General features: G+C 47.8%; 1 protein-coding gene across 7 annotated transcripts in view; it reads left to right on the forward strand.

The window, feature by feature from the left end:
- The window catches only part of TANC1 (tetratricopeptide repeat, ankyrin repeat and coiled-coil containing 1), a 227,884-nt gene that overhangs the window by 170,967 nt on the left and 33,860 nt on the right, over positions 1-23,057 (forward strand). For 6 of the 7 annotated variants that reach the window (XM_084800042.1, XM_084800043.1, XM_084800044.1 and 3 more), the window contains 8 exons: positions 3,300-3,422; positions 4,078-4,362; positions 5,491-5,642; positions 8,119-8,350; positions 10,084-10,250; positions 12,258-12,865; positions 18,878-18,986; positions 19,933-20,055. In XM_084800042.1, the coding sequence (XP_084656168.1) occupies positions 3,300-3,422; positions 4,078-4,362; positions 5,491-5,642; positions 8,119-8,350; positions 10,084-10,250; positions 12,258-12,865; positions 18,878-18,986; positions 19,933-20,055 (1,799 nt within the window). The remainder of the gene's footprint in view (positions 1-3,299; positions 3,423-4,077; positions 4,363-5,490; positions 5,643-8,118; positions 8,351-10,083; positions 10,251-12,257; positions 12,866-18,877; positions 18,987-19,932; positions 20,056-23,057) is intronic. The other variant, XM_084800045.1, reaches the window with a different exon arrangement.

Genomic DNA, 23,057 nt, shown 5'->3' on the forward strand with positions numbered 1-23,057 from the left:
AGAGAACAAGGAGGTTTTTTGTTTTTGTTTTTTAATTTTTTTTAATCCAAGACTAAAAAGTTTTCTAAGATGAGAGATTGTGAAGGGTTTTTTGTTTGTTTGTTTTGTTTTTGTTCTTTAGAATTGAGTTAATTTGAAGTGCTACCTATCACATCAAAAGGCATGGCATGGACATTCTTTTTTCCTCACTAAAAAATCAAGGCTCGAAGCCTTTAAAATTGTCTCTTGGCTAGTCTAGAAGTGGACCAGTAGGTTTTACTATATTGAAAAAGAAATTGTGTGTGTGTGTGTGTGTTGGCCTATTGTCTGCACATGGGTATGTGCACCATGTGTGTGTGTGCCTAGTGTCCTAAAGAGCTTTGGGATCCCTTGGAACAGTTACAAACAGTTGTGAGCTGCCATGTGGGGGTTGGGAATCGAACCTGAGTGTTTGGAAGAGCAGACAGTGCTCTTAACCATTGAGCCAACTCTCCAGCTTGTGGGATTTTCTATTTTTGACCCTTTGTCTAATCTTTTGAGACACTTTCTGAGTGGATCAGAGACCACTCTGTACCTCTCCAGAAAACCAACACACACAGTTACCATGTGAGTTCCAGTTTTCTTGAAATATTAACTGGTGATTGCCAGGACTTCTGGCATTTACCTTTGCTAGGTTAGTCCACAGCTTAGGACATCAGCACACATTGCTCTTTATATAGCTTAGGAGAAAACTCTTCCCGAAACATTGTCCTTCAGAATGTTGAAAAGAGCTCCTCACTCAGATGTAAAGCACAGTGTATGCACGCGTGGGTTCGTACACACCTGCGTGCACGGCTTAGTCACAGTGATGTTAGTGGTGGGCTTTCTACAGTATGAAATGGTTTTAACCTCTTAACTTTTCTTGGCCCAGAATTTTTTTTCTTTTAGCATTTTAGGTATTTATTGTGTGGATAATGTGAGCCTGGCTCTTGTAGCTATGTCTGAGAATCTGTGGGCGAGCTCATAGCTGAGCAGCTGAGGCCTCACTGTTCCTTATCTCAGGTGTCCTGGTGGCTTCAGAAAGTCTCTAAGCTCGTGATTCCTGCCATGCTGAGGCTTTTAGCTCAGCTTAATCAAGGGTGCTTGGTTATCATCAGAAAAAGAGTCCTACCTTGTAGCCACAGCTGCTCAAGCAGCGCTGGATTTCGTGCCTCTGCCCCATGCCTGGACTTAGCTATGGTGGAAGTGCACAGTCAGCGGTGTAAGGTGGTGTTGCTCAGGCTGCCCGCCACAGACTCCGGTGCTGATGCTGGTAGCTGGAAATCTGAAGACAGAGACACTTGAAATCTCCCCATCTCCTGTACCCACATCCCACTAGGGCTCCCCTTTCCCCCCACCAGTTCTCTGATTTCAAATGTCTTTTACAGTCACATATTTTTGTAGTCTTTTCAGTTGTCACAAAATTACAAAGTGAAAGTCATGCTCCAGGGGATCAGGCAAAGGGGAAACAGAAGCCTTTTGAAACTCAGGGTGTCTTTGTGTTCGCTAGGACCAAAGCCTCTGCTCTCAAGTGAGTTATGTACTATGGCTGTGATGGCGCCTTCTGCTAGAGCCACAGCAGTTGCAGTCACTTCCAGGCATGTTGAGCAAAGGAGCCAGAATCCCAGGCCTCAGGCATGAGCCTAGGATTGATTGGGTTTCAAGCTGTGTTTCGGTAGGGAACCTGGAAAGATAGGGGTGGTTTTGTAGCCTCTGCGGGAAGTTTCGCTGTGTGTAAGATCTGCAGAGAAGCTTGAGGCTGTCATCGGATTAACCTGCCGAAAGCCTCTGAAAAATCCTGCCTGAGGAAGCTCCTGTTCTTCTTCTCTTGGTTATTTTCTTGAGGCAGGGCCTCTTGTAGCCCAGGCTAGACCTCAGATTGTCTGTGTATCCTATCCTTGCTTTTGCTTAAACTCCTCACCCTCCTGTCTCTGTCACCTAAGTGCTAGGGTTGCAAGCATGCACACTGTATACCAGCTTAGCTGAATCTTTCAGATGTGGAGGATACACATAGGCTTTGACCTTGAGGAGAGTGTTAACTTAAATCTGCACAGTGTGTCGTCAGGCAGTAGATGTGCACTAATAAGATGCAGAAGCGGTCGCCTGCTGCCTCGGAGGGACAGTGGTAGAATACTTACGTGGCTGTTCTTGGAGGACGTTCAGGAGGTGACTGGACATCTCCGAGTCAGCTTGAGGCTCTCCTCACGGAAAAGAACAGGAGGTGGGGACAGCTACAAACGTCTCAGGAGGGAGGATGCTCTGGGTAGCCAGATGCAGGTAACAGCCTGTGACGTAGCTCAGGGCTTTCTGAGTACAGACTGCCCTAGTCAGTACTGACCTCGTACCCTTGTCCTTGTAATGACTTCAAAAGCCTTAGCCCTCGGAATGTAACTTCTCCTGGAATTACTACTTTTGCATGCCCGTGAATGAACCTTAATGCTTTTTAACAAATACCTATATACTGTGAACCTTACTGTCTTGGTCAGAATAAACACAATAATACATTAAAATGTCTAATATATACACAATATACATATATTTTGGGGATTTAAATTTTATAGGTTTTTTGTTTGTTTGTTTGTTTGTTTGAGACAAGGTCTCGATATGTAGCCTTGCCTGGCCTGAAACTCTCTATGTAGATCAGGCAGGCCCGGAACTCACAGTAATCCACCTGGCTCTGTCTCCTGAGTGCTGAGATTAAAGATGTGCACTATCATGCCTGGCTTTGTATACACGTATATTTTCTCACACACACACACACACACACACACACACACACACACACACACACATTTGAAGATTAAGAAAGTGTTTGTACTTTTACTGCCAAGAGCTAGCTTTTCATGTTCTGAGTGCTGTGAGATTGTACATGCAGAGTCTACTTATTTAATTAGGGAGGTTGGAGTTCCACCCAGCACAGAGCTCCCTGGAGCTGTAGAGACAAGTAGTTTGATGACATGTGTTAGCGGTTAAGTTCTGAAGTGTGCCGTGTGACACCAGTTGTCAAATTTTGGATGGCTTGGGGTTTTTTGTGCCCCCCCCCCCAATTAAAAAATTTTATAGTGAAGTCGGTTTCTGTCGAGGAGTAATGGTGAATTCTGGCAACCAGATCAACGTACCATTAAGAATGAATAGTGATTGACTGTTTCCATTTTTAAGTTAACAGTCCTGCTGGAAACATAGGCTGGCGTAAATAATTACCCTGAGGTAAACTGCTGAACGTGGAGCTGAGCTGCTTAGTAATTTATCACTTACAGTAGTTTGGGTGTGTCCTTAAACTAGGCTTTATTTTCATATTGCAGCAACAAGTTCTACCAAATTGGAAGACCTGAGTTACTTAGATGGACAGAGAAATGCCCCTCTCCGGACGTCAATTAGATTGCCCTGGCACAATACAGCTGGAGGTAGGGCACAGGACGTTAAAGGTATTTATCCGAGCATCCCATGTCACAGTGATGAGCTCGCCCCAATGAACGTTTTGAAGTCTGATTCAAACTTTATTGGAAGTGTATCTGTACTTTTTTTTTTAAGTACCTTAAAGGTCTGCTGGCAGCCAACTTTTAGAACTTGGGATTTCTTGCTTAAAGTGCACGATTAAATTACTTCCGGAATGGAATAGTGCTGTGATGAAAGATAGTTGCCATTCATAAAGCCACTCAGTTTTGTTTCAGTCCCTCAGACCATGTCAGCCATATCCGATGGCTGCCTAACACGCAGCTGTGGGGTCAGGGGCCTTACCTGTGTCATGTGGGCACAGCAGGTATGCACCCAGGTGGGGGCTGTGCCCTTGAATCTGGGAAAGTGCGTTTGCACTTTATCTCAGGAGGGTGGAAGAAGCCAGTGAGACGTGAGTGGGGCTTTTGCTCTGCTTTCTCTGTGTGTTTGAGAATAACTTGGAAGTAGATAGGGACCAGCAAGTCATTTTAACAGGATACTTTGGGGAACAACAACAACAACAAATAAGTAAAATATTATAGACAAATATATAGAACCAAGTTATACATATTGTTTCTTTTTATACTAAATTATCCTACCCTCCCATAACAATGTTTGTTTGTTTGTTTGCTTGTTGTTTTAAAGCACGATTTGCTCCCTACAAGCCACAGGACATTTTGTTGAAGCCCTTGCTGTTTGAAGTGCCGAGCATCACAACTGACTCTGTGTTTGTGGGAAGAGACTGGCTCTTTCAGCAGATAGAAGAAAACTTGAGGAACAACACAGAACCGGCAGAAAACAGAGGAGCAGTGGTTGTGGGGAACGTAGGGTTTGGGAAGACAGCCATCATTTCCAAGTTGGTGGCCCTGAGCTGTCATGGAAGCCGCATGAGACAGATTGCGTCCAATAGCCCCAGCTCGTCGCCCAAAAGTGCGTCCGTGGTTGCTGCTTATCGGGCTTATCGTGCAGTGTAAGATAGGTGGGGGGCGCTGCTCTCTCAGTAGGGGGATGTGGTCCCTGAGTTGTTCTAGCTACTGTATCCAGCCTAAGTTCATAGCGTAGCTGAACTGTCTGCATACTTCCGGCCGTCATAGTGTCATGGGGTGTTTTGTTTTGGCTTTTTGCTTGTTTTCTTTGGGTGCTTTTTTTCTTTTTCTTTCTTTTTTTTTGGGGTGGGGTGGGGATGGAGAGAGAGAGAGGGTCTCCCATTGTTACAATGGTGTATTAACCACAGTCTGGGCTGATGCCAGCCTTCTTGTGTCCTTCTGACCTGCAGCCCCTGTCTCCCTCTTCCCAGAAAGGGTGCTTGCATTGCAAGGCGTACATTACTACAAAGGGTTTTGATCAAGTGACCTGGGGAAGTCTGGGTCTTAAAACCAGAGTCTGATCCCCCCCCCCTTTTTTTGTTTTTTTGGTATAAGTGTATATACTTGTTTTATCTCCCTTTATCTTATGCAGAATTCTTTTGTATCTTGTGCTGGCTTTACCAAAAATAAAAAAGACTAATTTAAATGGGAGACAGAATAGCTCACCATTTCCCACTGTGTGCACACATGAATGTGTGAACAAGGACTCTCTATAGCTTTGACCTTGAGATCGTCTTGCCTCGGTCAGTGCCCCATGCGCTGAGATGCAGGGACACACCACCGTGCCTGGCTTCCCTGACTATTTCCTATGCAGTGAGCCCATCACAAATCTTGAAATATGAACAAGAGTCATGTGGGATTTTTGGTTCGTTTTGTTTTTTGTTTTCAGTGCCCTGGCCGTCCTTGAACTTGCTGTGTAGACGAGGCTGGCCTCGAACTCAGAGATTTGCCTGTTTCTGCCTCCCGATGCTGGGATTAAAGGTGTGCACCACCACTCCCAGATCGTCTCTCTTTTTTAACCGGAAGAAAGCAGCTCTCCAGGGGAGGAGATGGGGTGGGAGTTGACGTGTTCATTTGAGACCTCTCACTTTGAGTCATGTTTGCTCATTACTATTCAAATTTGTCTGGGACAAATTCAGAGGGTGTATTCCACACCGCGTGCTGACATTACAATCGGTGGCTCTCTCTCCAGCATCAGATCCCACCCAGCACCTTCCTTTTACTCCGTTACTTTCACCGAGTTCTTCCACGAGTGCTCTCAATGTGGCCAAAACTCCTGCCGGGCCTGGCACCGCGGAAAACCAGAGACCAAGAGAGGATGCGGTGAAGTACCTCGCTTCTAAGGTAACCTGCTCTTGCTTCACGGAGTGTTCTGGGTAGAGGTTTGCCTGGCATGGAAAGACCAGTTTGAAAAGGGATTTAAAAAAAAAATAGAAGCAACTGCTTGGTGCTGAGGCACAGTGTAGCTTTTGATAAAGTATGATTGAGTACTTCAAATATAAGGGTTTTTTTGTTGTTGTTTGTTTGTGTGGTTTTTTGTTTTGTTTTGTGGTTTTTTGTTTGTTTGTTTGTTTGTTTTGAGACTGGGTTTCTCTGTGTAGCCTTGGCCGTCCTGGACTTACTTTGTAGACCAGGGTGGCCTCAACCTCACAGCGACTCGTCAGCCTCTGCCTTCCGAGTGCTGAGATTAAAGGCATGCACCATCACGCCTGGCTCAAATATAAGGTTTTAATGAAAATTAATCCTAAAGATTTATGTCCATCTGAGCCAAGTCCAGAGAGTTCCTCAAGGCAGCAGGGGAAATCATATGCATTCACCACACATCCATCCTTACAGGCACATGCCCTTTCATGCTGTGTGAGCGGGAGGGAAACTTTCAAGTTGGCCCAGACCGCTTCTGCCTGCATCACACTCTATTGTGTGTGGGGGTGGGGGGTGGGGGGGGCGTGGGTCTCTGCATCCTCTGTCAGAGCTTTCCTGGGAGATTGTAAAAAGAACTTTGGCCGCCTTTCTCTCTCTAAATGCATGATCACCAAGGACCCCACTCTGTGTCCCACACTGGCTTATAGGCCACCTTCCTGCATGAAAGCAGGTCCATTTCTTGCCTTGATCAGCTTCTTTGCCCATCATGGGCAGCATTGATGAAGCTGGAAAACCAGCAGAGATGGCAGTGAGGAGGGCACACTGTGAGGAGGTACAGATGAACTGAAAGGAGTGTCAGTCAGCTCAGGCCACTCCCACTGTCACCTGTCTCTCCCCCCCCCCCCCCCAGCCCCTGCTCTGACCACTGAGTCAGAGCTGTCCTCTGGTCTTGAGGTGGTGACCAGAGATGAAGGATGCTTCTTGAAGCTATCCTTACTGTGGTGGGTTTTCAGGTATTCTAAGTGTGACCCACAGTAAGAGACGTGCACACATATAAACCACAGGGGTCACAGAAGCAAAGGTGTTACTGAACTGTGTTTAGCTTTATTTTGAGTAGTGTGTCCTGTGGCTTAAATGAACTTTATTCAAATTTTTAAAAACGGCCTGTGGTTCCAGATGGATTTTTGTGGTCTGCTTTGGGTTACCAAAATGCTTTTGTCAAACGCTGTGCAAGACTATGGGTGTTGGGTACCTTGTGATGGTTTGCACGGGGTTGGGAGGCCCGCGTGGAGGTTGCTGCTAAGCTCTGTATGGCAGGAGTTGAGGGGACAGTTAGCGTTTCTCTAAGGGATATATGTAATCTAAACTAGAAGTCATGGTTGTTCTATGCTGCCCTGAGAAAGCTGCATCGTATATACTCCTACCCCTTGCTAAGAGTCTATCGTCATCCTAGGATCTCGTGAGCCGCCCTGCCACTGTGACATGTGGGATGTTTATCCTGCCTCAGTGGACTCTGATGTACCAAGGCCCGTGGTCTGGGGCCAATTAACTGCAGAAGCTGCAGGGCCGAGTAGGAGGGTGGAGCCTCAGACCCCTGTAGAAAGCACGGTGCACTGCGCATGCGCATGCCATCTGTCCTTTCCACCGTCCTCGCTCCACACTCACATTCTTACTTTCGTCTTCATTTACAAAGTGCTAGCGTTGTCCATTTACGTAGCGCATGCCCCTTGTTCCCAAGTGCTCTGCTACTGACACTCTGTTTGGGCAGAGGTTGGGGAGGCATCTAACAGACAACCTACTGCCTGCCTGCCGGATCTGTCCTAACAAAGGGAACTCCCTCAGCCTTGTGGGGTGCAGGCAGGCAGGTCTTCACCTTCTTCCCTTGCGCCCTTTCAATGGGCAGCTAGCTCCCCTTCTGAATGTCTTCTGAATGTCTTGAAGAAGGGGAGGGGAGGGGAGGGGGTAAGACCCACTCCTGCCAGGAGGAAGACGCAGCCGTGACTTTACAGCTTGGGTTCCTAAGCACCAACTTGATCCTGTGCTTTTCTGGGTGAGCAGAGGGTTCCCTCGAGGTGCTGCTGATCTTGAGAATGGAAATGCGATGCAGATGGCAGTGCCGGGAACACGGCTTGCTTGGAGAAGTGCTCTAAGCCAGACGAGGCGTTAGGTTTTATAAGCGACTTTTACTAATCGGCATTCAATACAGAGTACAGTTGCACTGAATCTCGTGTTAATCAAGATGGATTTGTGGCTGCAATTAATGGTCTATCGAGAACCGAGCAAATTACACCAATACAGAGCAGAATAAATATATCAATTAAGCTAGCCAGTGACTGAGTTTTTGGGAAAAGACTCCCTGGGTCTTATCTCAGGAAGGGGCAGTTACGCTCCTGTTTGAGGTCACGGGAGGAGCTGTGGTCTTGGTGGGGGTAATGCTGAAGTCTCTGCTTCTCCATAGGTGGTGGCCTACCATTACTGCCAAGCTGACAACACATACACGTGTCTGGTGCCTGAGTTTGTGCACAGCATTGCAGCTCTGCTGTGCCGGTCTCACCAGCTGGCTGCCTATAGAGACCTTCTGATCAAGGAGCCCCAGCTGCAGAGCATGCTGAGCCTCCGCTCCTGCGTGCAGGACCCCGTGGCCGCTTTCAAGAGGGGCGTGCTGGAGCCGCTCACGAGCCTAAGAAACGGTACCAACCAGAAGCGTCAGGCCTGCATCCCAGTACAGGCCGATGCCCCAGTGGTCCTCAAAGGGTAGTCCTGGGGTGGCAGGAAGAGGGTGTTGGTGACTCAGTACACATCTGGTGCCACCATATCCACCCTCCGTGGTATGACGTGGTATGTCCATGCCATGCCTCTGGTGTGGACAAAATCGTCAACTGAGCAGTTTTAAGGACGTACTACCCTACAAAAGTTTGATACTTGGTTTGTGAAAGGAGCCAACAATAGACATGGAGCGGGACAGAGCCAGGCAAGCTTATTAATACCTGAAGTGCTTGCATGTAGGTGGTGACTGAGCAGGGCTTGGAAACCTCCACCTTCTGAAGGCTCTCCAACAAAGAGCAGTAACTTTTAGGAGTGGTAAACCGTCAAAACAAAACAGGAAACAGCTTGGGCTTTCGGAGGCAGGAAACTGGGGAGTTAAATACATAGGAAAAAGCTGGGCATGGTGGCGCACCCCTTTAATCCTGGTAGAGGCAGGCAGATCTCTGTGAGCTCAAGGCCAGCCTGCTCTACAAAGGGAGGCCAGGATAGCCAGGACTACAAGAGAAACCCTGTCGCAAAACAAACAAAGCAAAACAAATAATAACATGAGAGATTAATGCTAGTTATAGGTAGTTAGGAAGCTGTGTTTGATACTCAGACTTGGTTCTCCAGCTGCTAGATCTGGCCCTCTGCTTCCGTCTTGTTCTGTATGTAAGCTAAAAGGCCGGGCAGGGAGCTACCCCAACTTATTTCTTCCTTGTTTTTTTTACCCTCACAGCCCCCCACATCCTCCACATTTCAAGGAGGCAGGCTCTGGTCTCTAACATTCCTGTAATCTATGTAGGTAACATACACTCTGAAGACTGCTTACACTTAGGCAGCAGGGAAAACAGTGGGTTGTTGGCAACTTTCCAGCATGTTCTCCTCTGCCCCACCCCCCACCCCCTGCTTTAGATGAGTTGAAATCTAAATCTAACAGCATTTCTAGGAGATTCCATTTAGGTTTCCCCCTTCTTTTCCCCTTGCCCCGCCCCAGGTAGGAGTGACAGTGACATGATTGGTCCCTACCACCTCATGCCTTTTTTGAGTTACCTGTCTACAAAGCATCTACTGGTAGAAGATGCTAGAAAGAGGGCCTGAAATGGCTGTGTCACGCTTGCTGAGAGTAGAAAGCTGTTGCTAGTAAAACAGGAAACTAGGCTCAGGCTGTATGAAGGTCTCCACTCCATCTGTAAGGCAGGGCTCTCCCCAGTGAGCGACAGCCCTTGGTGGCAGTTCGGGGAAGGCTGGGTCCTCTGTCCCTAAGTCAGGCCACTGAGGAGCTCATGGAAAGGCCTGTTGCTCATTGTGGGGTTGGGCTTTATGTATGTCAGCTATTTTAGCTGCAGGCTACTCAGGTGATGGTTTATGAAGAACTAACTGTATTTTACTTACACACACACACACACACATACACACTTGAGATTCTGCTAATGTCTGTAATCCAATATGTTTCTGAAAACTGTTTTCGTAAGAATTGGTTTTCTTTGGCTCGGTGCTCTGTGTTTCATTATAAAATTTAGTAGAGAATATGCTTCTTTGGGAGCAAGTCTTCTGCCATATGCAAACCTTTTTAGGTTTTGCTAACACTTTCAGCTGTGTGTTAAAATGCTCTGGGTGGTGCCATGTTATAGAAATGGATAATTTCTTAACTTGGAAAAATTATTTCATCTTTTAGAGCAGAAAATTCCAGAAGAGGAATACATCATTTTGATAGATGGCTTGAATGAAGCTGAATTTCATAAGCCTGATTATGGAGATACGCTGTCTTCATTTATTACCAAAATTATTCCTAAATTCCCCAGCTGGCTGAAGTTGATCGTGACTGTGAGAGCAAATTTTCAGGTGACAAAAGATTCTTCTCCTCTCTTTTCAAATTCCTGCTTCCTGAGTGTACAGTGACAAATGTTCCTGGCCTAGTGTTATAGCCGTTTGGCTACTGACTTGAATATATCTGGACTTCAAGAAATTAGTCCAGATCAGGTGTGGTGATGCTCACCTGTAATCCTAGCACTCGGGGAGGCAGAGGCAGGCAGATCGCTGTGAGTTCAAGGCCAGCCTGGTCGACAGACTGAGTCCAGGACAGCCAAGTCCATAGAAAAGAAACCATGTCTCGAAAAACCAAAAAAAAGAAATTAGTCCAGAGAGCCCCATAAGAACAAGGATTGTAAGGTGGCATTATCTAAGCCTGCCTTATCCTGGTGGGCTATGTACTGGCTGCAGTTTCTGGTGGAGCCATCTACTGGAGCTCCCAGGTGTTTGGAGGTTCCTCTGGGTATGCTTTGATTCATTGTGGGGAATTGAGTAATCATACTCATTTTCCCCCCTCTTTAAAACTTGCAATTAAAGGCCAGAAATGGTGGTGCATGCCTTTAATCCCAGCACTTGAGAGGCAGAGGCAGGTAGACCGCTGTGAGTTTGAGGCCAGTCCCGGTCTACAAAGTGAGTCCAGGACAGCCAAGGCTACATAGAGAAACCCTGTCTCAAAAAACGAAAGCCAACCAACCAAACAGCCAAACAAAAACAAAAACCTTGTGATTGAACCTACATTTAAAAGACATGCCTATTTCTATGAACCTGTGAGTTCCATGTTTCAGTCATGTTTCCCTCAGTAAGCATAATTTGGGGTTAAAACTCCTGTATTCCTGTTCGGCTGAGTACCCAGGCTTGGTCAGTACCCATGCAAAATGGAAATGGCTGTCTGGTACTCCCTTCCTGTAGTTAACGACAATCAAAAGGCGTGAGCTTCGGAAATATTAGTGAGAAGTTAAAGTTTTTTCTTCTTTGGCTTTTGGGTTTAGGACCTTATCTTTGAAGTAAGGGAGTAGGAACATCAGTGGCAACACGCAATTAAGATTTAACCAACAAGGAATTGGTGAGATGGCTCAGGGGTTAAGAGCACTGGCTGCTCTTCCAGAGGTCCTGAGTTCAATTCCCGGCAACCACATGGTGGTTCACAACCATCTATAATGTGATCTGATGCCCTCTTCTGGCACACAGGTGTACCTGCAGATGGAGCACTTATATACATAAAATAAATAAATCTTTTTTTAAAAAAGAAAGAAAGATTCAACCAATAGTTCACTTAGGGGCTGGAGAGATGGCTTAGTGATTAAGAACATGGGCTGCTCTTTCAGAAAACGCAAGTTCCTGACACCCATATGGTGGCTCACAGCCATCATTAAGTCTATTTCCACGGTATCCAGTGCCCTCATCATGGGTAATAGGCATGCATTTGGTACACAGAATGCAGACAAAGCATGCTCAGAAAATATTTTTTAAAAAGAATATCTACTTAAAATTCTTTAAAAATGAGAACATGCCATCCTGGAGCAGGCAAAGATTTTTTGCTATATATCGTCCAGGGACACAGGCAGGGCAGGGAGTTTCATACTTCCCAGTGGGGTTTCACAGCCCTGGTATCTGATGCAGGGAGGGCACCCCTTATCTCCGCGTCTGGCTGTGTTCTTAGATGTGCAGTGTTGGTTCGTGTTTACCCTTGTCCTAGAACCAGCTGCACAGAGATTAGAGGGATTGGGTCGCCTGCAGGGTCTCCCTGCCCCAGTGTTGGTGTGGCTTGGTTGCTGCTGTCTCCTTGGGCCCCTGCCTCTGCTCACTTGGCCCAGAGCCCTCAATGAGGGCTTTGGGAAAGCCTTTACAGATCCTATCTCGTATTAGGATTTCTTTCACATAAGCTTTTTATCTGTCCCTTATCCTATTACACGTTTTAATACAAAACAACGAGTCCCTGTAATCCATGAAAATCCTCCTTGAAAGAGAACCAGTGAACCTGATTTAAAGTGAAAAAGGAAACTCTGGAGCGACATTGTGCGCGTTTTTGTTTTTTCCCAGGAAATCGTCAGCGCGCTGCCATTTGTCAAGCTTTCCTTAGATGACTTTCCAGACAACAAGGACATTCACAGTGACCTGCACGCATACGTCCAGCACAGGGTCCACAGCAGCCAGGACATCCTCAGCAACATCTCCCTGAATGGCAAGGCCGACGCCGCCCTCATCGGTAAAGTCAGCAGCCATCTGGTGCTGCGGAGCCTCGGTTCCTACCTGTACCTCAAGCTCACCCTGGACCTCTTCCAGCGGGGACACCTGGTCATAAAGAGTGCCAGCTACAAGGTGGTGCCTGTGTCTCTGTCCGAGCTGTATTTGCTGCAGTGCAACATGAAGTTCATGACCCAGTCTGCCTTCGACCGAGCCCTTCCCATTTTAAACGTGGCCCTTGCGTCCCTCCACCCCATGACGGATGAGCAGATATTTCAGGCTATCAATGCCGGTCACATCCAAGGCGAGCAGGGCTGGGAGGACTTTCAGCAGCGGATGGAGGCCCTCTCCTGCTTCCTCATTAAGAGGAGGGACAAAACTCGGATGTTCTGCCACCCGTCCTTCAGAGAGTGGCTGGTGTGGAGAGCCGACGGTGAAAGCACAGCCTTCCTGTGTGAGCCCAGGTACAGGCTTGTGGGAATTCAAGCACATGGTCCACGCAGTTTTGCTGTTTCCCCCATTTTGGTCAGAAGAGTGGGGGGAAAAATACTCCTTTCTACAAAAGCTTCTTTCCTTTGATTACTGGAACAGCAGGCCCTTCCAGTGTGATTGGGTGGAAGGGAAGCTGCGCGGTGCCTAGTTGCTTTTTTTTTTTTAAATTGATCTGACTCCTCCCACCAGCATGGCTGGGTCATGTGCAGCAAATGTGTCTCTGCTTTAGGGAGTAGCGATGTTTGCCGGGGGTGGGGGGTGGATGGGGGGAGATATGTGTGTTCTGTCTTGGATCCCTAACCCCCTGCATCTTCCTGACTACCCATGGCCGCACAGCTCCTCATCCCAAGGAGCACAGGTGTGTGGAGACAGAGACGAGCCCTGTAATCCAGTCAGCTGCCTCCTCACAGACAAAGCCAGGGCGGGATGCAGTTCTTAGGGAACTGAAACTGCAGGAGGGTGGGGAGACATACCTGCCTGCCTGCCTGCCAGCAGGCCATCACCCAGTAGCACGAAATAGGTGAGAGGTCAGAAATGGCAGGCTCCAAGTGCCTTTGGACACAGCCAATCTCAAGCCTTCTCTTGTCAGCCTAGCCTGCATCTTTGCCTTCTTGAGCAGCTGCTGTCTGAGTCAGGCTCGCCTCCTGCTCTAGTGGTGTGGCCTCCTCCTCCTCCTCCTCGAGCTGCTGGATTGTCTCCTCAGCTGTGGTGGGCATTGGGCCCGATGCTTGTGAGGGAGCCACCGCCCTCCTGACGTGTACTGAGAGGTGTGGTGCCACTCACTACTACTGTAGCTGTTCTCGTAGGTGACACTTGCAGTCAGGGTTTATCATCTTTCAAGACCTGGCTTAGGACCACTGGTTAGTTACCAAAAAGCAGATCCCCAGAGGCAACAAAGTGTATGCTGTGACATCGCTCACCAAGTTACCTGGTGGTTTTTTTTCCCCTTCAGGGGAAGATCAGCTGCAGTTGAGTTTGTAGAGACAAAAACGTCAGGAGACTCACAGGGTGTAGACGGCTGCTGTTAGCGGAGGAAGCAGCTGGACTGTGGCCATCGCTGACCCTCGCTGCTGCATTTCGAACAGTGGTGGCAGTACAGCCGAGGACAGAGCTGAGCATGGCCATGGCTGCTGCAGGATCAGCAGCCGCAGACAGGCAGTAGTTACCAGGACCTGGGGATAGCGTGTTTGTAAATCTACCCATTTTGTAGACTGTCCCTGCCCTGTTTTCTCTCCAGTGCAGCTTTGCAGTTAAATCAACCCTACTTGTGTATTTTTGCTTTCGTTTCCAATGCTTTTTGAGGTCTTCTTCAGGACAGTCTTTGTCCATTCTAAGGCCTTGGAGTGGTTCCTGTGTCCTTCTAGTCCATAGCTTACTCTGACATTTAAGCCTTTATCTTTAAGCCATTTTTTTTAACTGATGAAAGATGGGTTCCATTGTACTCTTCTGCTTAATTGGAAAGAGTTCTTTCTTCCTTGTATGTTAATATCACCTTTGTTGAAAGTCTGTTGCCTGTAAGGATGTAGATTTCCTTCCAGCTGTAAGGGGAGGTGGGTTTGTAGGCCATTGCCTTGTTCCTGTGATAACCAGAGCTTTGTAGTAAGTTGCCTTTTTTTTGGGGGGGGGGGTGTTTCAAGACAGGGTTTCTCCATGTAGCCCTGGCTCCCCTGGACTCGCTTTGTAGACCAGGCTGGCCTCGAACTCACAGAGATTTCTCCTGCCTCTGCCTCCCAAGTGCTGCAATTAAAGGAGTGCGCCACCACCCACTGGCTTTGCAGTAAGTTTTGAAGTCGAGCTCTGCCATGCCTTCTGCTTTGTTCTTATTGTTCATGGGAGGCAGAGACAGGCAGACCTCTGTGAGTTCGAGGCCAGCCTGGTCTACAGAGTAAGTTCCAGAACAACCAGGGCTACAGGGAAAAACCCTGTAGGGGGTGAGGCAGTGGAAAGACTGAGAGATAATTTTAAGTCTGTGATGCTAGACTCCCCCAAACCATATCCTGGATGCATCAACTCCTCAACCTTTCTCAAGGACTCATGATCTGGGACAGACTCTGCTGGTCTCTCTGTGTGGTGAACTTGAGGAAGAAAAGGATATAGGATATGAGTAGAATAAACTGCAGACAGGGAGAGCTATGAGAAGCAGGGCAGGGCACGTACAGGCAACAGGACACCTGCTTTGACTGGAGCTTTTGTTGTGGTGTGGAGGACTGAGAGAGCCAGCAGAAATTATGCTGGAGAAGGCCTCTTAGCTGTCACCTCTGGAGAACCCGGACGGTTCTGGAGAGTAGAGCACCTGTGGGGAGACTGAGAGGCCACACAGTGTAGGGGCTGCTGTGCCGGCTGAAGGAGACCGGCTAGAAAGGGTGGGGCTGTGGACCGGTCTTTCCAGGTCAGAGCTGCCTTTGGTTTCGAGCAGATTGAGTCTGTGGAGAGCCTCTCTCCATGGGCAGATGTTGTGTGAGGGTTGAGGAAGTTGATAGGTGAAGACTGAACATCTGTGATAGAAAACTGGTGTGACTCGGTGAGTCTGGCCTCCTGGAAGCGGAGGAGAATTGCAGGAGCAGGGTAGAGATACCAAGAGGTTCAGGGGAGTAGGGGGGTCTGGAGGTGGCTGTTAGGAAGTAACCCTGTGTCTCCCAGAGACCCCTTCTTCCAGGTCATAAGGAGGCAGGGAGAGGAGAGGGGAAGTTGAGTGGTTCAGGTTCAGTAATACAGGAAACGGGGTCTTGTTGGGGACATCACTGAGGCTGTGTAAGCCACAAGGAAGGGGACTGGAAATGCAAAGGCGGGTTGTTCAGACTGGGACTGCTTCCTGCTTTCTCCTACCGTGTGGCTTCTTTGCAGTGTGCTTCTGGCTGAATTTCAGTATGGTTATACGTGTCTCCTCCAATGGCTGTGAGTTCCTGAAGGGGAGATACCCAGTGTTCTCCCAAAGCCTAAGCTCCTGAGCCTGGCAGACCACCCACTCTCAGTTACTAGCTGTTTGGTCGTGGGCAAATCATCTACCCTGTTGAGGCCATTTCCTCACAGAAGCAGACAGGGCATCAGAACACTCAGTGACTCACAAGGTCGGGGAGGTGAGGCTCAGATCGGTGTCCGGATCTGAAGTGGAGCACGTGGAGCAAGAACAAATGAGGGAAGGCCAGTCATAGGAGGGTCACGTGGGAGCTACACAGACACAGAGTGATAGGACTTCAGACAGGTCGGCCTTGCTGAGAGAGCCCTGGAAACCCTTGGGCTGACCACTGAAGTCTGTGCTTGATGCCCACAGTGGAGCCATCTGTTAAGTGTGCAATTTCTGTGTTTTAGCATACATTAATTATATATATACTAATAGTTTTATTGTATGCATTTAATATACTTTGATCATATGCAGCCCCGCCTACTCCCCAATTTTGCCCTCCCTTTGCCCCTCTGAGAGACCTTTCCCCATTTCATGCTGTTTTCTTCTGGACTCCACATGTGACAGGAAACGTGATCCACTTGTCCTTCTGAGTCAGGCTTATTCCATTTATCATGATGAACTCAGGTTCCAGCCACTTTCCTATAAATAACATGGATATTTCTCCACTATATATATTAAACACCAAGCCTCTTCACTCATAAGTTCATTAGCACCTCATACAGGCTGAGTTCATAAATCAGCTGTTGTGAAAGATGTGGTGAGCATGATTCCTAAAGGTACACACACAGGAGTGCTTGTGTGGTTTTTTTGGAGGAATCCCCGTACGGATTTGTATGATGTCTTGTACAGCCTGCGTTCTCCTCAAACGAGTGCGAGGGTTCTTCTCTCGGCCAGCATCCATTGTTTGATTGTTGCTGTTGTTTTGTTTGGGACAAGGTCTCCTGTATCCTAGGTCAGCAGGTCTTGAACTCATAATGTACCAAGGACGACCTACATTTCAGATCCTCCTTAGTCACCTAAGTACCAGTATCACAGGTGTGTACCCCTCCATCTCTCCTGCCAGCCACGCTGGGGACTGAACCCAGGATTTTCATGTGTGCTAGGCAAGCATCATACCAAGCAAGCCTCAGCATCAGCCTTTTCCTTCGTTGTTAGATGAATGTCATCTGGCATGAGATGGACTCTCAGTATATATGTATATGTATATACATGTGTATATATGTAAATATACATATACATATATTTTCTTAGTGGCTAAAAATGAACATTTTTTTTTCATATTGCTGCCATTTATACTTCTTTTGAGAAGTGTCTGTTTAGTTCACTGGAGCATTTGCTGATCGGATTGCTTTTTCTTTTGGTGTGAATGTTTTTGAATTCTTGATATATTCTGGATGTTAGTCCTCTCTCAGATGAATAGCAGGCAGAGATCCCATGCTGTGGGCTGTCCACACTGGGAATGGTTCCCTTGCTGTGCTGACGTCATTCTCACAGTTCTCTTTGTCACTCGCTGCTCTTTGCTGTTGGCTGCCATTTGCCTGAGACTTTGGAATCTGATTCGGAAAGTTGTTGCCTATGTCTGTATCTTGGAGTGTTTTTCTTAGTTTCAAATTTTCAGATCACTTGGGTTAACTTTTGTACAGGACCAGAAATATGTACATATTTCTTTCTTCTCCTCCTCCTCCTCCTCCTTCTTCTTCCTTTTTTTCCTTGGTTTTTTGAGACAAGGTTTCTCTGTGTAGCCTTGGCTGTCCTGGACTCGCTTTGTAGGCCAGGCTGACCTTGAACTCACAGTGATCTGCCTGCCTCTGCCTCCCGAGTGCTGGGGTTACAGACATGCACCACCATGCCTGGCTTATATTTCCATTTTTTAAAACATGTGAATGTTTTCCCAACATCATTTGTGAAAGAATCTGCCTTTTTTTGAGCACATGTTGTGGAAAGCCAGGTGGCTGTATTCACAAGTGTTTATTTCCAGGGTCTCTGGTCTGCTCGAGTGGTCCAGGTGTCTGTTTTCATTCCAACGCCATCCTGGTGTTTGTTACCATGACTCTCTAGTATATTTTAAAACTAACCATTGTGCATCCAGTATTGCTCTTTTTACTCAGAATTGGAGTTTCCACACTTTTGTGATGTCATATGATCCTTAAAAATTACTTTTTCTCACTGTGTCAAGAATGTCATTGATACTTTATACAGATTGCATAGACACTATAGATCACCTTCAGTAATATGTCCACTTAAACAATGATATACTGCCAACCACTGAACCTAGGAACTCCCATTTTCTAGTATCGTCAGTTTCTTTCTTCAGTAGCTTTTAATTTGCATTGCAGAGGCTTCTCACCTTACCATGAATGCAATTATTTTTCCTGGTTACTTTCTTAGCCAGTTTGTTACCAGTGTATAGAAAGCTACTGGTTTTTGTAGCCTGTTACAAACTGGGTGTGGGGACACATACCTTTAACCCCAGTACTCAGGAGGCAGAGGCAGGCTGTTCTGTGTGAGTTGCGTGGGTTCCGTCTAGTCTTCTAGCCTCTACTTGGGACCTGTTGCTATGCAGAGCCTAGCTTTACTTCCTTCCCTTCCCCCTATAAGGCCAGGCCTGTCTTCTGCCAGTATGTTCACTAAGGATGATGGGAGGTGGGGCCTGAGGGCAGTGAGGATTAGGTCCCGTTCTTTGTTACGTGTTCATCCATCCAATAAGCCCTCCCCTTGTGTATTCACTTAGTATTGGGCATTGTGGTTATAGCTGTGATGTAGTGTCATGAAGTTTGCATTCTTGTGACGGGCTGGAGTGAAAGTGATGAGCAGACAGTGACGGTTCGGAAGATGCAGGCAACAAGGGTCGCTCTACAGAGCAAAGTAACCCCAGAAAGTGTCCTGCAAGTGACTTGACTGCAAAATAGATATTACATGCTGCCTTTATGAAGAGTTAGCAGCCCGAAGGCTCTTGGTACTCATGCTGACGCCCACGGATGACAGTTCAGGGGGGCACAGTGGGATGCCCTTATGCGAGGGCCTGTGGTGTGGGGGGATGGGATCTTTTGTCATGAGCCTTTGTATTTCTTGGTCCTAGGAACGGGCACGCTCTACTGGCGTTCATGTTCTCTCGACAGGAAAGCAAGCTGAACCGCCAACAGACCATGGAGCTCGGCCACCACATCCTGAAAGCACACATTTTCAAGGTGAGATGTGAGTGAGCTTCGTGGCTTGAAGATGATAGACAGGTCTGTAGGCCATCTCAGAGGTCTCTGGAAACCTTGCATTCACTCCCTATTGTGTCATTCGTTATTAAGAACCTGAGTTCCAACGCCTTTATCATTTCGTATTGCCTGGGTTCTCTGACCCTCCTTGTTTCTCAAACTGACACATGATGTGTACCCCTCCCCCTAAATTTCCTGTCGAGGTAGGTATGTCCACAGCCATGGTTCGCAACCTTCCAGATGCTTCCACCCTTTAATACAAGTCCTCTTGGCATGGCGACCCCCAACCATAAGATTATTTCATTGCTACTTCATAGCTGTAATTCTGCTACTATTATAAATCATACTGAAAATATCTATGTTTTCTGATGATCTTAGGTAAACCCTGTGAAAGGGTTGTTGGACTCTCAAAGGGTGTAACTCACAGGTTGGTCTAGAGCCTTTATTGGGCTTGAGGTGGTTTGTTTTGTTTTGTTTTTCCTTCCCACTTGCAAAATACCAAGATTACAGTGATGAAAATATTCTACATTAGGAGACATAGCGCTGAGCTTGCCTTATTATTGTAATGCCACCACCCTTTACTGGCCACTGCCTAGACCCCTTCATTCATTAGGAGTAACAGACGGTGATTGTCATTCCTCTTGATTTCCTCCTACAGAAGGAAGCGTTCTCCTTATATGTTCATTCTCTCTCTCTCTCTCTCTCTCTCTCTCTCTCTCTCTCTCTCTCTCTCTCTCTCTCTCCCTCCCTCCCTCCCTCCCTCAATCTCTCTCTCCCTCCCCTCTCATCCCCACCCCCACCCCCATATCCTCTTGTATATGTCACTGTCTGTACAGCGCACCTCTGCGTGTGTTAGACAGACTCACTTTCACACAGATGCTCAGCTGACATGAGGCACTCACAATTCTCTGCCTTGGGTTGTTTCCAGGGCCTCAGTAAGAAGACTGGAGTCTCCTCAAGCCATCTTCAGGCCCTGTGGATCGGTTACAGCACAGAGGGGTTGTCTGCTGCCCTGGCCTCTCTCAGGAATCTCTACACTCCCAACGTGAAGGTGAGCAGCCCTCTGCCCAGGGACCTGGCCTGTTTCCCCTCTGCCGTCCTGCCAGCCGTGACTCCAGGGAGGGCAGAGGTTGTCCTGGTGCTGGCTTCCCCTCCTTCACATCACACACTTCCCCCCCCCCAAACCCCCCCCCAACCCCGGCTTTGCTCCTGCAGTGAGCTATATGTAGATGGGGTCTTTGTGTGACCATTTCAGAGAGGAAGTGATAAGGAGGGAGTTCACAGAGGAAACCAAAGGTCAGAGAGCTTTGCAGGGAAACTAGATTTTTAATGTCCTGAGTTACTATAGCAACCCAACTCTTCATGGACCCTATGAAATTAGGCATTGATGACATAAAACGGTGGGTCGCAGAAAGCTGTCTGCAGGTCCCAGGGACACATAACAATGGAAGGAGTGCTAGGTTGGCTGCGTGCCGAGCCAAGAGCTTCTTGCTCTGTGGTCGTTGGCTCTCCCATTGCGCTATTCTTGTTAAACTTTTGCAGATAGATTTTCCTTCCCCATTTGCAGATTGTATAACACAGTCTTAGAACCAAGGTCATACCTGAGGCCAGGTCTGTGGTTTAGGCCACACCGAAGTGCCCAGCCCCAGGCCCTGACATGCACTGCTGCAGAAACGCTGGGCCTCCTTCCCAGATGACTGAGTCTTCACGGCAAACCACTATGAAGTGATAATTGCTCTTGCTCCTCCCTCATTGTAACTCTGGTTGTCCAGAGAGAGGAGGCAAGGCCTGGCTCAGTTTCCAGGTACCTGGCATCCACTTCACCTCAGGAAAGGGGTTACATGCACCAGAGATGGAGACATGGGAAGCGCTCTTCTCCCTGCTGTTCACTCACCACGTCCTCAACACTTCTCTCAGCCATGGCTCTGATGTCTGGACTCGAGGAGCCTTCCCCATTGGTTAATGGTGGTCTGCCTTCTTCCTGTCCCTGTTGAGTTTGAAGAGTGAGGTTATCACCCACTCAAGGACCAAGGGTATCGGGGAGAACCTAGCGATGGGTGAGTCTGGAAGGACGACCCAGAGCCCTGCTGGCCAGTGAATGGTGGTATGGAGCGAGAGAGTGTCTCGCCCTGTCCCCCAGTGGCCTCCCACTGTCCTCTGTGGAGCTTCAGCTTTAACTTAACTCCTTTATCTGGTACCTTTACACTACAATGGAACCATGCTCCTGGGGACCCTTCATGTGTCCTCTGCCTGCAGGCTCCTAGCTTTCAATGCTTTTGTCCTACCTGAGCCTCCCGTGGTGCAGGCTTTCTTAAGTAGGTGGGCAAGAAGCCACCTCTGTAATGCAGGAGAAGCAGTTCACACTGCTGTCCCTTGTCCCAGGTAACCCTTGGTTTCTAGATGGAGTTTTTCTAAAAGCAGATGGCTCTAAATGTAGACGTCTCGTAAACATAGCTGTGTTGTGATTTTTTTCCCCTACTTGGATTTTATAAAAATGCGAGTTTAGCTTACTATAACATTGCTCATCTTTCTGACTATAGCATTATAGCTTTTGGCCTCTCTGTAGAGTTAATAAATCATAAGAGAAGGAGTAAGCTGGCAGAGTCTGCTCTCACTACTTTAATGAATTCGTGGGCGTAGAGGTTAACTTACGTAGGTTGTAAGTGTGGAAAGGAGTGAATGTGAAATGTCACACTCTCTTGAACACGGGTTTTCAAGACAGTGGATTTAAAAGCTTCGCTCTCCAGGCTGTCACCTTTCCTTGTAACATACTGGTGATTTTAAGTTGTTCGTTTTTACTTTGTTTTATGAAATTCCAGTGTTACCTGCCTCTGCGCCATCCCCAAATTTATACAACTTGGCTCTAGCATCTTAAGTCCTTCCATTATCTTCCTGTTTTGTCTTTGTAAGTCTTTGATGAGGGAGAAAACGGTTTTCACAGAATACTGAACAAATTACAGTAATTTAAATTATGCATGCAATTAGGGAACTGTTTTTAGAGAGTATTAACTGTTGTCACACAGGAATGAATGTCATTTTGAAAATAATTGCAGTTTGCCACTTTGGCAAATTAAAGTGACTTGCTCTGAAATGAGGGCTTGGTAATTTCAAAAGTGCACTGGTGATTGCTAGCCCCGTGGCCTCTGCTGCTAGGGCCAGGGTCATGCCAGCCTGGCCCTGCCTGGTCCACTGGGATCCTTGCCACTGGAGCCTCTGGGCTGCTGCCCAGCTTGTTGTTTTCCTCAAGTGTTGTCATCGGCTTGTGCCAGCCCCTGCCTGTAGACTTGGGGGAGCTTTTGGCTTCTAGTTCCTGCTCAGCTGAAAGGAGAGGAAACCAGGAAGGAGACAGGGGCACGGCCTGACTCTCCTTGCCTGGATGATTAAGGAGGGCGATCTTCAGTGGCCCTGATTCTCAGCTTGAGCTGGCTCCAGGTCCTCCTTGTCTGAGGTGCTCTGCCACCCTTCTGTGTTTTCGTAAGTTGCTAGGTGGTCTTGCCACTTCCAAGGGTTAGTAAAGAGAGCTTCTGTGAAGCCTGTGACGTCTCCTACAGATGGACAAGAGTGTGTAGGATGAGTCATCTCTCCCCCTCCTGTGGGGCCACACAGTATCTGCTACCACCCTGTGCTGTCCCTGCTGCTCCAGGGACAGCAATTAGCTTTGTGTCCTGAGCTACCTCAGGCCCCATCTACTTTGGAGCCTGCCGAGTCCTCACTTCTGAAATGGAGACAACAAAAACTCCCATCTCCCGGTGATCATAAAGCTGGCAGCCAAAGCTCTCGGGGAAGGTTCCTGGCACGCCTGTGTGCCCAGGTGAGTTGTTTTATTGCCGCTCCCCCTTGGCTCTGGAAACTGTGACTGCACCAGGGCTGCAGGCACCTGGGAACCTTGCCATGGTAGCCGTGACTCATGTGAGGCCCTCTGTCCTCCTGCTCTGTGCTGTCGACGATCTGGGTAGGTGTGGGGAGGAGATGGGCCTCCAGGGGTCCAGGGGCTCCACTCTGAAGACCCCCATAAACGGGCGATGGTCACAGTGGCTGCTAAGAGTTTTTTTA

Source organism: Acomys minous (assembly GCF_964271855.1).
Source record: "Acomys minous genome assembly, chromosome: 10".
NCBI classification, from domain to species: domain Eukaryota; kingdom Metazoa; phylum Chordata; class Mammalia; order Rodentia; family Muridae; genus Acomys; species Acomys minous.